The sequence below is a fragment of the Natrix helvetica genome (assembly GCF_964273705.1).
Source record: "Natrix helvetica genome assembly, chromosome: 3".
NCBI classification, from domain to species: domain Eukaryota; kingdom Metazoa; phylum Chordata; class Lepidosauria; order Squamata; family Natricidae; genus Natrix; species Natrix helvetica.
The window spans coordinates 176,313,799-176,328,134 of record NC_138549.1 but is presented as its reverse complement, the minus strand read 5'-3'; the positions used below and the strand labels follow the sequence as shown (position 1 = coordinate 176,328,134).

General features: G+C 46.9%; 1 protein-coding gene across 1 annotated transcript in view; it reads right to left on the bottom strand.

Moving 5' to 3' along the window:
• Positions 1-14,336, bottom strand: part of TM9SF4 (transmembrane 9 superfamily member 4) — a 46,761-nt gene that overhangs the window by 3,530 nt on the left and 28,895 nt on the right. Inside the window, exons 11-17 of the mRNA XM_081948100.1 lie at positions 13,392-13,473; positions 13,201-13,276; positions 12,327-12,410; positions 6,828-7,003; positions 5,949-6,012; positions 2,824-2,943; positions 1,086-1,175 (exon numbers count right to left, since the gene is read on the bottom strand). Coding sequence (XP_081804226.1) covers positions 1,086-1,175; positions 2,824-2,943; positions 5,949-6,012; positions 6,828-7,003; positions 12,327-12,410; positions 13,201-13,276; positions 13,392-13,473 — 692 coding nt within the window. The remainder of the gene's footprint in view (positions 1-1,085; positions 1,176-2,823; positions 2,944-5,948; positions 6,013-6,827; positions 7,004-12,326; positions 12,411-13,200; positions 13,277-13,391; positions 13,474-14,336) is intronic.

The window sequence follows — 14,336 nt, the reverse complement described above, 5'->3', positions numbered from 1 at the left end:
GGATAATAAGGCCAATCGGGCTTTTGAGTGCATGTACTATAAAATAACACACACACCCCCTGAAAATATAGCAACGCTGCAGCAGCCATGAGGTGACCACACCTGCCTCCTCCCGCACCTCAAAAATAACAAGGCCTCCTCGAAAATAAGGCCAAGCACTTATTTCGGTGTTCAAAAGAAAATAAGACCGTGTCTCATTTACAGGGAAACACTTTCTTTCTTTCTATCTATCCACCTACCTATTTATCTATTTCTATCTATCTATTTATCTCTCTCTCTCTCTCCATCCCTCCCTCCCTATCTCTCTCTACTGTGTTTCCCCGAAAATACGACAGGGTCCTATTTTCTTTTTACCTACAAAATATGGCTTGGGCTTTATTATAGGGGGGAGGGTTTATTGTTTTGGGGTTGCCGGGCGGCTGCTCTCTTGGGCGAATGGCTGTGTTGCGCTGTCGCAGCAGCCATGAAGGGACCATGCTCACGAGCAGCCGCCCGGCAACCCCCCTCTTCAGCTGGGCACAGCGCCGCTCACCAACCTAGGTATTCTGAAGGCGCCAAGCAACGCGATCACCTTTGCCTCCCCTCCCCCCCTGGTTCCTGTGGCTTGGCACCTTCGGGATACCACTAGGTTGGTGAGCGGCACTCTGCCTGGCCAGAGGTGGGGGGTTGTCCAGGGGGCTTATATGCGGGGGTGGGGGTGTTATATTTTTGCCCACTGGAAAAATGTGGCATGGCTGTATTATGAGGACATGTCGTATTTTTGGGAAAACACGGTATTTATCTATTTATTTATCTATTTATCTATTTACCCTGTTTCCCCGAAAATAAGCCCTCCCCGGATAATAAGCCCAATCGGGCTCTTGAGCGCATGCGCCCTCCCCGAAAACATTGCAACCCAGCAGCAGCCCTGAGGTGACCACGCCCGCCGCCTCCTGCGCCTCAAAAATAATAAGGCCTCCCCGAAAATAAGGCCAAGCGGTTTATTTCAGGGGTCAAAAGAAAATAAGACCCTGCCTTATTTGGGGGGGGGGAAAGAGGGTAAAACCACAGGAGGTCAGAGGTGAGGAGGCAGAAGCCCAGAGTACCTTATTCATGAAGTAGAAGACGGCGTAGATGAGGACGTAGAAGGCGGATCCTCCGGACACCAGGAAGGTTCTCCACCACCACCGATAATCCTGCCAAAAGGAGCAGAGCCACTTTTCGATTACAGGCACTCCTCCACTTTATAACCACTCGCTTAATGGCCATTCGAAGTTGCGAAGGTTATTGGAAAAAAAGGGGCTGGCCACCGGTCCTCACGGATACGACCACTGCGGCGTCCCCATGAGTTACGTGATCCCAATTCGGGCATTTGGCAACTGGCATGTACTTATGACAGTTGCAGCTTCCCGGGGTCACGTGATCTCCTTTGGGACCTTCGGAGAACCAAAGTCACCAGCCGTGGTGGTACAGTGGTTAGAGTGCAGCACTGCAGGCTAATCCTGCCCACTGCCAGGAGTTCGATCCTGACCGGCTCCTGGTTGACTCGTCCTCCTGTCCTTCCGAGGTGGGCAAAACGAGGACCCAGATTGTTGGGGGCAAAAGGCTGACTCTGGAAACCGCTCAGAGAGGGCTGGAAAGCACCGTGAAGCGCTAGATAAGTCTAAGCACAATCGCTAAAGACAGATTCGCATTATGCACCAAGGACCTCATAGGCCATGGCCTTTGCCAGCGCCTCCAGCTTCTCCTCCTCCTCCTCTCCACACACCCACTCCCTTCTGGCACTGATGATGTTCCCTAGTCAGGTCATGAACCGTCTGCAAGAAAACCACCCAGCTCACAGAGCACCAAGGACCCCACAGTCCTCATCTTCCTCCTCCTCCCTGCAAACCCCCTCTCCCTTCTAGCACTGATGACGTTCCCTAGTTGGGCCATGAAACGTCTGCAAGGAAACCATCAAGCTCAGAGAGCACCAAGGACCCCACAGTTCTCCTCCTCCTCCATTTCTTCTTCCTCCTCCTCCTCCCCATCTTCCTCTTCTTCACCCCCATCCCTTCTAGTACTGATGATGTTCCCTAGTTGGGCCATGAAACGTCTGCAAGAAAACCACCAAGCTCAGAGAGCACCAAGGACCCCACAGTTCTCCTCCTCCTCCATTTCTTCTTCCTCCTCCTCCTCCCCATCTTCCTCTTCTTCACCCCCATCCCTTCTAGTACTGATGATGTTCCCTAGTTGGGCCATGAAACGTCTGCAAGAAAACCACCAAGCTCAGAGAGCACCAAGGACCCCACAGTTCTCCTCCTCCTCCATTTCTTCTTCCTCCTCCTCCTCCCCATCTTCCTCTTCTTCACCCCCATCCCTTCTAGTACTGATGATGTTCCCTAGTTGGGCCATGAAACGTCTGCAAGAAAACCACCAAGCTCAGAGAGCACCAAGGACCCCACAGTTCTCCTCCTCCTCCATTTCTTCTTCCTCCTCCTCCTCCCCATCTTCCTCTTCTTCACCCCCATCCCTTCTAGTACTGATGATGTTCCCTAGTTGGGCCATGAAACGTCTGCAAGAAAACCACCAAGCTCAGAGAGCACTAAGGACCCCACCGTCCTCCTCTCCCCGACTTCCTCCTTTGCATCCCAATCAATGGACAGACTTAAGAGAATAACTTTACTGTCAAATGTGCACTAATCGGCCTACATTAAAACGAAGCTTTACACACACACACACACGCCTCTGCAAGACCGAGAACCATCCCTATACACCCCAGAGGCCCCAGAGTCTGGGTGGGTCATAGAGCTGGGTTCCCCCAGAAACCACCCACCCACCCACCCCTGGCCTTCTCCCCCTTACCTCAGCGCAGAGCTGGAAGTAGACCATGACGATGCTGATCTGGGAACAGGAGACCACCAGGATGATAAATACCAGGAACAAGAAGCCGAAGAGGTAGTAGAATTGATTCTCCCAGATGGCCTGAAAAACCGAAGGAAGAGGAACAGACATTCAAAGTCTGGGTTGTCACCGTGAAAGCCCTTTGTGGCATGGAACTGGGCTACCTGAGGAACCTTCTCCCCCACCCCGCAATGGGACTGTCTTGCCCCACTCTAGTGGAAGGAGCCTGCTGAGGTTCCAGCGGGCCAAGGGATTCTGGAAGGGTCTTTTCGGCTGTGGCCCCTGTCCGCTGGAACAGAATAAGAGAGTAGGAAGGGGGCTTGGAGGTCTTCTAGTCCAACCCTCTGCTCAAGCAGGAGAGCCTATACCAGAGGCCTTCAAACTTGGCAACTTTTAAGACTTGTGGACTTCAACTCCCAGAATTCCCCAGCCAGTATAATTTACTCTCTTGTAATCCCTTCCTCTGCAATCTCTCCACTTAGATCAGAGGCCTTCAAACTCGGCCACTTTAAGACTTGTGGACTTCAACTCCCAGCTGTCTGGAGAATTCTGGGAGTTGAAGTCCACAAGTCTTAAAGTTGCCAAGTTTGAAGACCTCTGGCCTATACCATCCCAGCAGACAAATGGCTGTTCCATCTTTTCTTGAAAACCTCCACTGTTGGAGTGTTCTGACTGATGCTTCCTGATACAGTAAAACGCACACAATTAAGTCCAAAAACCCTCTTTTTATTTCAAAGGCTGTGAATCATGTTCCTTCACAGCCCGTACGGAGTCACAAATAGTTGTAAAGAGTCCTACACAAGTCTGCCAAAGTCTTTCGGGATAAGGCTGATAAGCACCCAACTTTATCTCCCTTGAAACCCTGCCAAAGACCTAACTGGCAGTTAGCTTTGCAAGGCCACATGGAGCACAGAGTCAAAACGGAGCTTCAGAAGGTAAACTGACCAGCATGAACCAAGTTGCTTCCTGCAAAGGCTCAAGTGTCTTTGCTCCTCCTTTATGCCCTAAGGGAGGGGCCAATCACCTCCAAGCCTTACTCCCGAGTCGTCCCTTCTATCTTAACTGTTCTTGCCTTCTGGCAGCTCTGCGCATGTGCGCACTGGGAATAGGTGGAGCCTGTTCCTCTGCCTCGTTGATGTCCGACTCTGGAGGCTCCGGAGGCAGCACATAACTCCCAGATGGCCCTCTCCCCCCCCTCTCTGCCTCCGACGCAGAGCCCTCGTCCAAGCCTTCCCCAGACTCCAGGACTGGCCCATTCTTTCTCCCCAACCTCCTCACTGTCCGAATCGGCTGCCAGCTCCTCTGGCCACTGGCAGGCCACAACATGGAGCATCAACAATCTCTGGAGGCAATTAACTGTTTCACTTGTTAATTGTTCTCAGTGTTAGGAAATTTCTCCTTAGTTCGAGGTTGCTTCTCTCCTTGATTAGTTTCCAATCATTATTTCTGGTCCTGCCTTCGGGTGCTTTGGAGAATAGGTTGACCCCCTCTTCTTTGGGGCAGCCCCTCAAATACTGGAACTCTTCCTATCATGTCACCCTTGGCCATTAGAGTAGACACACCCAATTCCTGCAACCATTCTTTTTTTATGTTTTAGTCTCCAGTCCCCTAATCATAGAACATAGACTAGAATAATAGAGTGGGAAGGGACCTCGGAGGTCTTCTAGTCCAACCCCGTTTGAGCAGATGATCGTGTACCAGTTCAGACGATTGTCCAGTGGGATGGAGCACCCACAACCTCTGGTGGCAAGCAGTTCCACGGATTAATTGTCCTCACTGTGAGGAAGTTTCTCCATAGTTCCAGGTTGCTTCTCTCCTTGGTGAGTTTCCATCCATTGTTTCTTCTTGTCCTGCCTTCAGGGGCTTTGGAGAATAGGATGTTGACTCCCTATTCTCGGTGGCAACTTCTGAGACCTTGGAACACAGCATGCCCCTCAAGGCGAGATCCGTACCCACCACCTTGGCCTCCAGGAAGGACCTTAAATCCTGTCTCCACTGGTTGATCTGGGGTCCTGATGGGGCAGCTCCATGCTGGAGGCACTTAGAGGATTAAATTGTCCCCATTGCATGTTGGTTCCTATCTCAGCTAATTCTATTAATACAAGGAGTTCTCAACTTAGAGCCGTTCGTTTAGTGGCCGTTCAAAGAATAGGATTAGAATACAATAGAACAGAACAGAACAAAGTAGAATAGAATAGAGAATAGACCAGAATAGAATAGAGACTAGAATAGAATAAGAATAGAATAGTATTAGAATAGAAGAGAATTAGAAGAGAAGAGAAAATGGAATAGAATAGAATAAGAATAGAATTGGAATAGAATAGAACAGAACAGAGTAGAATAGAATAGAGAATAGAATAGAGGAATAGAGAATAGAATAGAGAATAGAATAGAATTAGAAGAGAAGAGAAAATGAATAGAATAAGAATAGAATTAGAATAGAACAGAGAATAGAATAGAATTAGAATAGAACAGAGTAGAATAGAATAGAGAATAGAATAGAGAATAGAATAGAGAATAGAATAGAATTAGAATAGAACAGAACAAAGTAGAATAGAATAGAGAATAGACTAGAGTAGAATAAAGAATAGAATAGAATAAGAATAGAATAGTATTAGAATAGAATTAGAAGAGAAGAGAAAATGGAATAGAATAGAATAAGAATAGAATTAGAATAGAACAGAGTAGAATAGAATAGTGAATAGAATAGAGAATAGAATAAGAATAGAATAGAATTAGAATAGAATAAAATTAGAATATAGAATTAAAATAGAATAGAATTAGAAGAGAATTAGAATAGAACAGAGAACAGAATAGAACAGAAAACAGAATAGAACAGAGAATAGAATAGAATAGAATAGAATAGAATTTGAATAACAGAGTTGGAAGTCTTCTAGTCCAACCCTCTGCCTAGACAGGAAACCCTACACCACTACAGACAAATGGTCTGAATGGGGTTACAGGAAGCACCACAACTGAGTTGTGAATTGTGGGTCTGGGCAATGAATATTTTGCGTTAAGAGGCTCAAAGCCGCTGGGGGACGACCGGGGGGGAGGGGGGGTGGGGGGGGGGCCACAGGACTTACGCTGAAAATGAAGAAAAGCTCGATGAACATGGCTCCAAAAGGCAGAATTCCAGCCATGAGGATCCTGGGAAGGAAGGAAGGAAGGAAGGAAGGCGAGAGAGTCATTATGGAGGCAGGAGACCTTGTTGGAAGGGATCCCTCAACTGCGTCAACTGCTAATTTATTATCCTATTATTTAAAAGGCAGGAGGCTTTCTTGAACTCAGCACCCAGCTAGGTAGAGTCAGGATAGGAAAGCAACCCTTTCTACTCATTGTTGTTATTGTAATTGTTAGATTTTTTTATTCCGCCTTTTCATGTATAGCTCCAGGCGGCAAGCATCTCTCATGTGCTTTGCTCCTCCTGTTTTCCCCACAACGACAACCCTGTGAGGTGGGCTGGGCCGAGAGGGAGAGTGATCGGCCCGTCCAGCTTTCATGCCTACAGCAGGACTAGAACTCCCAATCTCCTACTAATTGGCCCAATCACCCAGCCAGAGCTTTTATTCCTAAAGAAAAAATTAGAAATCATACTCCGCTGGTGATTGGCTGAAAGTCAGCCGACTGGTTCTTGTGCCTAAGGCGGGACTAGAACTCCCTCTCTCCTGGTCATTGGTCCAAAGTCACCCAATTGTCTTTTGTGCCTAAGGCGGGACTAGAACTCCCTCTCTCCTGGTCATTGGTCCAAAGTCACCCAATTGTCTTTCGTGCCTAAGGCGGGATTAGAACTCCCTCTCTCCTGGTCATTGGCCCAAAGTCACTCAGCCAGTTTTTATGCCTAAACTGGAGCTAGAACTCCCAGGCTCCTGGCTCTTAGGCCGTCCCCTGCAGCACTATCCCAAACTGGCTTTTTTTATGACAGCTATTCTACTTCCTGCCCCCAACTTGCCCGTAAGACTCACCCAACGAACCGGTTCATGTACCACCTCTGCTCCGGGATCTGCCGTGGGATCTGATTGGTCCTCACGGGATTGTCGTAGGGCTGCTTGCGAAAGCCGAAGTAGTAGCCCAGGTACACCAGCGGCAGGGAAATGCCAAACCACATGCACAGCAGCGCCAGCATGGTGGGAAACGGGACCTGGAAAACGAGACGCCAGTCCTCAGGCAGTGGCCACGCAGGGTCTCCCCAGCAAGCTACAGGTATGGGGGGAGGGGGAGGCAAAAAACCCCTACCCCACACTGCTAGGGAAGGTTCAGACTGTGGTTTTCTTGGCAAACCTGTGCTGCCCGAGGCTTCCCTGGTCCCAACAAAAACCCCTTTTATTAATTCCCTGTGAATTCTGCTCCTTCACATCCGGAAAAGTCTTTCAAGGGAGGATTTACGGTCACAGACCTTCTCTGGCTTGGAGAGCTGCCAGGCCGAGATCTGCAGAACTTGGCCAGGAGCCTCGGAGAGTCACGAACCAATGAAGCGAATTAATTGTCTCCTGCAAACTCCACTCCCCTTTTGCTCCTCTTTTTTTTAAATAAAAGTTTTAAATTTTCAAAACAAACACAACGCAAAGAATCCTCCTTCTTTACATACAGTAGAAAGTGTATCAGTTGGTTACAAAAAGCTTTCGTGCGTCTCTTCCACTGTCATCACAAAATTCGTATTAACTCAAGTATTTTAAATCAGATATTTTTATACATATTACCATCATCATGCCTCCATTTTCATTTGACTATAATTGTTTAAGTGTCCATCATAAAATGTACCAAGATTTAAAACCTGACCGCATACTGGCATTTCATTTGTTATTTCTAATATCCTCCAATAACACTGAATCCTTACGGCCTATTCTGGCTAAACATCAATAATATTTAGTAACAAAAATATCTAATCCTCCTTTCCAAATCACTGTTCACAATTTACATCCAATTTCCTTATGTTGTACCCAATGCATACATATACATTGTTATCATTATCCCTCCTTCATTTAACTCTATCCATTATCAAAACATTTCCCCCCCTAATAATCAAAACTTAGCTAAATTCAACTTAGTTCTTTTTTATTAACCTTTATATATAATCAAATAATTTCTAATCTTCCTTTCATAGGTACCATTCAATATTCATATTACTACTTGTCATACCAATACATATGTATACATTATTATCATTATCGGTTGTTTATTTAACCATACCTATTGTCACTAAATTTCACTAGTTTTAGATTATACACTTTCATCTATCAACCTGTATCTTTCCAGTAGCAAAACAGTCTCATGTCTTCTGCCATTTGTGGTATCACTCCTCTAATCATCTCCTTAATCAAATTTGCATGGATTCCTCTTAGCAACTCCTTGCTTATAAAATCTCTCATGTAGTTTCGATGCCCTTCTTCTTTTTCCTTGATCAGCTTATCTTTAGTTGTCAGTTGTGTTATCAGTGATGTTGGTAATAAAATTTCTCTTTAAATCCATAAATGATTTTGTTTTTTCTTCTTCTGTATCTTGCCATCTGGGGTAGAGTTCCCCTCCATTTAATTCCCCTTTCTGTATTCCACTCTTTCCATTTCCATACACAAACCAATCACCATAGATATCAGCGGATTTCATTTCTTTGTGGTCATTTTTCTCTTCGGTTTTTAGGACTCTAACCTCCACTTTTTCCACTTGATAAACATCTCCAATTTCTTCATCATATTTTACTGTTAGACGCTCTAGATTTTCCAACTTCTTCTCCGTCCTCTCAAATGTGTTTGATAATTTCTGAATTTCAAACACTATCTTTCGCAAACTTAAAGCTTCTTTCTGCTGTTGAAGTTGTGCCATAATTTCCAGATGACAAATACTGCTGTTCTGGCTTGAAGGATTTTTACACGGTTAAACATAAATTCAAAGTAAAATCTTCTTTTCACTTTCTCTGGTTAGAGATATAGTTCAAAAGGCACCTGTGTAAACAATTTGTGCTTTGGTTCTTATCACTCTCTATAAACAAACTGTGAGACTTTGAATTGCCAAGCCAGACTGGTTCAGTGAGGAAAGTGGAAGTGCTTTGTTCCCAATACACAAGCCTCCAGCCTCCGAGCAGCAGCACTGACTTTCCCTCTGTGGTTAGAATTCTCTTTGTTTCCTTTCCTCACTGGACAGTCTGGCTTGGCAATTTTTTTTTTAATATTCCAAGTTAAAAAAATAAAAATCAAATTCTTGAGTAAAATAGAGGAGAAAAAGAGGAAAACACACGTAGTAATGAGGAAGGAGAATTTTAGTCCATAGGTTGCAAAAATAATAATAAAAAAAAAGATAGAAGAAAACTTAATCCATTCGTTTTAAAAGGCTTGCATAAATTCCATCCATAAAAATAGCATTTAAGAGCAAGATAACACACTGACCAAAACCATTCAAAGCTTAACTCCTCCGCTTATTTCTTCTGTTCTCAGATTTAAATTAATTTTAAGTTTTTTGTAGGCAGTCTCTTTTAAAAGGGTAAAAATTCCTCACCAGCTGTAAACACTTTCTCTTTCCGTTTCCTTCCGTTCAGAGCCGTCCCAACTTCCATCAGCCTAGGGGCTGTGCTTTTATCACCAGCTAGAAGAACTTCTCCTGGGTCGATCAGGGACTTTGCGGTGTCCCTGAGATCAGCAGGACGTATTCTTCCCGTTCGTGTCTCTGCGGGACGGTTTAGGTCCGATTGGACCACCCAGCGATAAAAGTTTCGGCAGCGATCTCAGAGCATTAAGATCGTATGTCCGTCTCGTAGCGACATTGGCTCCTTCCAGCCCCTTTTTGCTCCTCTTTTATTTCCTCTGGGAGGGGCCATTCAACGTCCACCTATGGCTTTACTCCCAAGTCAACCCCTGTTCTTTAGCTGTTCTCTTCATCTGGCAACTCTGCTCATGCGCACACTGGGAACAGGCTCCAGCTGCTCTTCTGCCTCATTGATGTCTGACTCTGAAGGCAGCTGATAACTGTCAGACGGCCCTGGCCCACTCTCTGCTCCCGACATAGAGCCCTTATCCGAACCTTCCCCAGTCTCCAGGACTGGCCCATCTTCCTCCCCAACCTCCTCACTGTCCGAATGTGCTGCCAGCTCCACTGGCCATTGGCAGGCCACAATCCTCTGTGTCAAGCCACGTGAAATAGAGAAAATAAGCTTTTGCTGTCTAAACAAAATTGTATAGGACATAAGACTTATGACAGATGTCCTTGGGGGTAGTTATATTCCCCCCTTCTGACCCCTGAACCTTGGGAGCTCTACAATCAACCCCCATTTACGTTACTCCAGTCACATGTCCTCATTTTACGACATATTTTTGGCTGAAAACTGGCAATGACTCGTAGTTCTCAGCAAAAACAGTCCATCGATTCGCTTTATGACTGCGTCAGTTGCTTTAACGATTGCGGCATTCGACTTACGACCGTGGCCTTCATTTTTACAACTGCGACTCTCCATCATCATCATCTTCTTCTTCATTTAATAACCCCATAATCCTTCTGCTCTTTCCTCTGCTGGCTGCTGGTGGGCCACACCACCACCGAACCATCAGTACCTTGTCTATGGCACACCACAAGCTCAACTAAGATATACTTTTTGTGTACTTTCTATCTCCAAGGTGCTTTTTCTAAAGGCAACTGTTTTTCCTTGAAGACGTTTCACTTCTCATCCCAGAAGCTTCTTCAGCTCTGACTGACTGGAGGATGGGAGGATTTATATTCCTTGCAGTCATCTGGTCATTTGCACTCTCTCTGAGGGTCACGGAGGCCACTTGGAGATCTATTTGTGCCCTCAGGGGTCACCTGAGCAGTGCAAACGGGTGTAAGTGCACTCCTTTCAGCCGTTCCAAGGTTCCACACCCATTTGCACTGTTCAGATGACCTTAAATACAGATCAATGCAGATAAACCTCCAAGTAGCCTCAAAGACTCTGGGAGAGGGTGCAAACGAGCATCTGAGGTCCTTGAGTCATCTATGGAGATTTTCCGTCATCCAGGTCATGGTTGTCCCAAAGGTGCTTTTTTTCCCAAGAGGCCTCTGGACTTTCTGGTTTTTCTTTGAAGACGTTTCGCTTCTCACCCAAGAAGCTTCTTCAGTTCTGACTGGAGGGTGGGGAAGGGAAGGATTGACACTCCTTGCAGACAGCTGGTCATTTGCATCCTTTTGGAGGGTCGTTGAGGCCACTTGGACGTTTCTCTGTATTCTCAGGGTCACCTGAGTGGGGCAAATGGTTCCTGTAGCCTGCAGTTTCCCCTCTGGAAATCCGTCCCTACCCCTACACCAGTGTTTCTCAAACTTGGCGACTTTAAGTCCTGTGGACTTCAAGTCGCCAAGTTTGAGAAACACTGCCCTACACCATTCAAAGGGTCTCCATCCCAAATTGCATAGGTAAAAGTCTATAGAGATTCTCCCTCCTCCAGGTCACGGTTGCTCCAAAGGGGCTTGGATTTCCTTGTCTTTTTTTCTTTTGAAGACCTTTCGCTTTTCATCCAAGAAGCTTCTTCGGCTCTGACTGGAGGGTGGAGAAGGGAAGGATTTATACTCCTTGCAGACAGCTGGTCCTTTGCATCCTTTTGGAAGGTCCTTGAAGCACTTGGGAGGTTTTACCTGTGTCCTCAGAGTCACCTGAGTGGGGCAAATGGTTCCTGTAACCTGCACTTTTCCGCCCTCTGGAAATCCGTTCCTCCTCCCACCCCATTCCAAGGGTCTTCATCCCAAATTGCATAGCTAAAGGTCTGTAGAGATTCTCCATCATCATCCAGGTCCTGGTTCTCCCAAGGGGCTTTTTTTCAGGCGGCAACTGGATTTTCTTGTTTTTTCTTTTTTCTTTCAAGAACACCCTGTGGATGGTCTGGGAGTATGAACAGATTTCCAGGGGGAAAATTGCTGACTACAGGAACCAGGAACGCTACTCAGGTGACCCTGAGGACAGAGGTAAACCTCCCAGTGCAAAAAATAATAAAACAATGCAAAGGACCAACAGTCTGCAAGGAATATAAATCTTTCCATCCTCTACCATTCAGTCAGAATTGAAGAAGCCTCGTGGATGAGAAGCAAAATGTCTTGATTTATGCAAACAGCTGGTCATTTGCATCCTTTTAGAGGATCGTTGAGACCATTTGGAGATTTATCTGCACCCTCAGGGTCAACTGAGACTGTGCAAAGACAGTGAAGCCTACTTGGAACTGTGGTTGTAGGGATAGATGGTGTCCTCTCCCTCCGTTGAGAGAGGCCTGTTCAATTTGAACCTAGATGGCCTCAGGAGCTCTCAGAGAGAATGCAAATGACCAGGTGACCGCAAAGAAAAACGATCCGTCCTGCCAGAACCGACGAAGCTTCTTGGATGAGAAGTGAAACGTCTTCAAGCAGAAACAAAGGAAACCCAGCTGCCTTTTGAGAAAGCACTTCTCTGTCAGATCCCAACCACTCAGAGGAGTAAACCCCAGAGGAGGGAAGGGGGGGAGTAGCAAGGAGAGGCTTACCGCTCCCGAGGAGTGTTTGCCCCAGATGAAACAATTCAGGACGAAGCATATCCCAAAGACGACCCCGGGATACAGCATGGCCGTCTGCGAGGGAAAAGAAGAAACCAGATTTAGTGGGCTCCATGCGCTGAGGCCCTCTGGTACCACCCCCACTCCCACCCCCGTTTCTGTACCAGGAGCTCCGATTCTTCTTCCCCCAACACAGGTAAGTCCTCGGCATACGACCTCAACTGAGCCCCAAATTACTGTGGTTAAGGGAGACTTTGGTTAAGCAAGCTTTGCCCCGTTTTACAACCTTTCTTGGCCACAGTTTTTAAGCGAATCACCACAGTTGTTAAATGAGTAACAAAGGGTGTTAAGGGAATCTGGCAAGGACCCCGCAACGGCTCCTCCTCCATCACCACCTCTTCACCCCACTCCCTTCTAGCACTGATGAGGTTACCCAATTGGGTCATGAAACATCTACAAGAAAACAGCTGAGCTCAGAGAGCACCAAGGACCTCACAGTCCTCCTTCCTTCCTCCCTCCCTCCCTCTCTTCCTCCCTCTCTTCCTTCCTCCTCCTCCTCTTCACTCCCTTCTAGCCCTGATGATGTTCCCTAGCTGGGTCATGAAACATCTGCAAGAAAACAACCCAGCTCAGAGAGCACACCTGAACCCTCACAAACATTCTCTTCTATTGGAGAATTTCTTATTCCTGTTTTGGTTGGAATAATCTTAACCTACCCTCACTTGCGACAAGCTTTCCCCAAGAGAATTCCTCTCCCTGTCCAAGCCCAGTTAGACCCCATCTTTCTGTCCTGACTGAAAGCCCCCTGTGCCCCCACCCCAAATCCCCCTTCCCCTCCCCATCCAGAGGCAGCAGCTCCACTCACACAGAAAGCGCCTTTCTTCCACCGATGGCCTTTGAGTGTGCGGTATAAGCGGCCGGCCGAGAAGCCCCCGAAGACCCTATGCGCCGGGCAGAGGAAAGAAGAGAGCAGGGTTACCTCCTGTCCCTTTCCAGAGCCCCCCTCCCCCCCCAAGTCCCAAAAGAAGAGAGGCTAGGCAGCAACTGGATACTCACCCCATGAACATGAAGAGGAAGCAGGCGGTGGTCATCAGAGCCCCTCGGCTGGAGGGAGACAGCATCCCCAGCATGGCCACAACTGGAAAGCAAGAGGGAAGCCTCAGGGCGCAAAAGGCTGCTGGCCTTGGGGGTTGTATAAAGCCACTGGCAGGCCGGAATCTGTTCCCATGGTTTTAATCCTACTACCAGGCCGTTCAAACATGGCATGGAGAACCTGGCATTTCAGGATGTTTCTTCCCTTCCCCACTGGATGGTGAGGAAGAGAAGGATTTATATTCCTTGCAGGCAGCTGGTCATTTCTATCCTTTGCATCCAAGTGGCCTCAACGACCTTCTCAAAGGATGCAAATGACCAGCTATCTGCAAGGAGTATAAACCCTTCCCTTCCCCACTATATCCTGTCAGAGCTGAAGAAGCTTCTTGGATGAGAATTAAAACGGCTTCAAAAGAAAAAAAGAAAGTCCAGTGGCCTCTTGAAAAATGCACCTTTGGGACAACCGTGACCTGGATGACGGAGAATCTCTATATACTTTTAGCTATGCAATTTGGGATGAAGACCCTTGGAATGGGGTGGGAGTAGGAACGGATTTCCACCGGGGGGGGGGGGGGCGGAGGAATTGCAGACTACAGGAAACATTTGCACCACTCAGGTGACCCTGAGGACACAGGTCAACCTCCAAGTGGCCTCAATGACCCTTTTAAAAGGATGCAAATGACCAGCTATCTGAAAGGAATATAATCCCTTCCCCACCATCCAGTCAGAGCTGAAGAAGCTTCTTGGATGAGAAGCGAAACATCTTCAAAGAAAAAACAAGAGTGTCCACAGTTGCCTCTTGAAAAAAAAAAGCACCTTTGGGACAACCAGGACCTCGATGATGGAGAATTAGAATAAGAATAGAGTGTAGGACACAGAGAATAGAAGAGAAGAGAACAGAGAGGAATA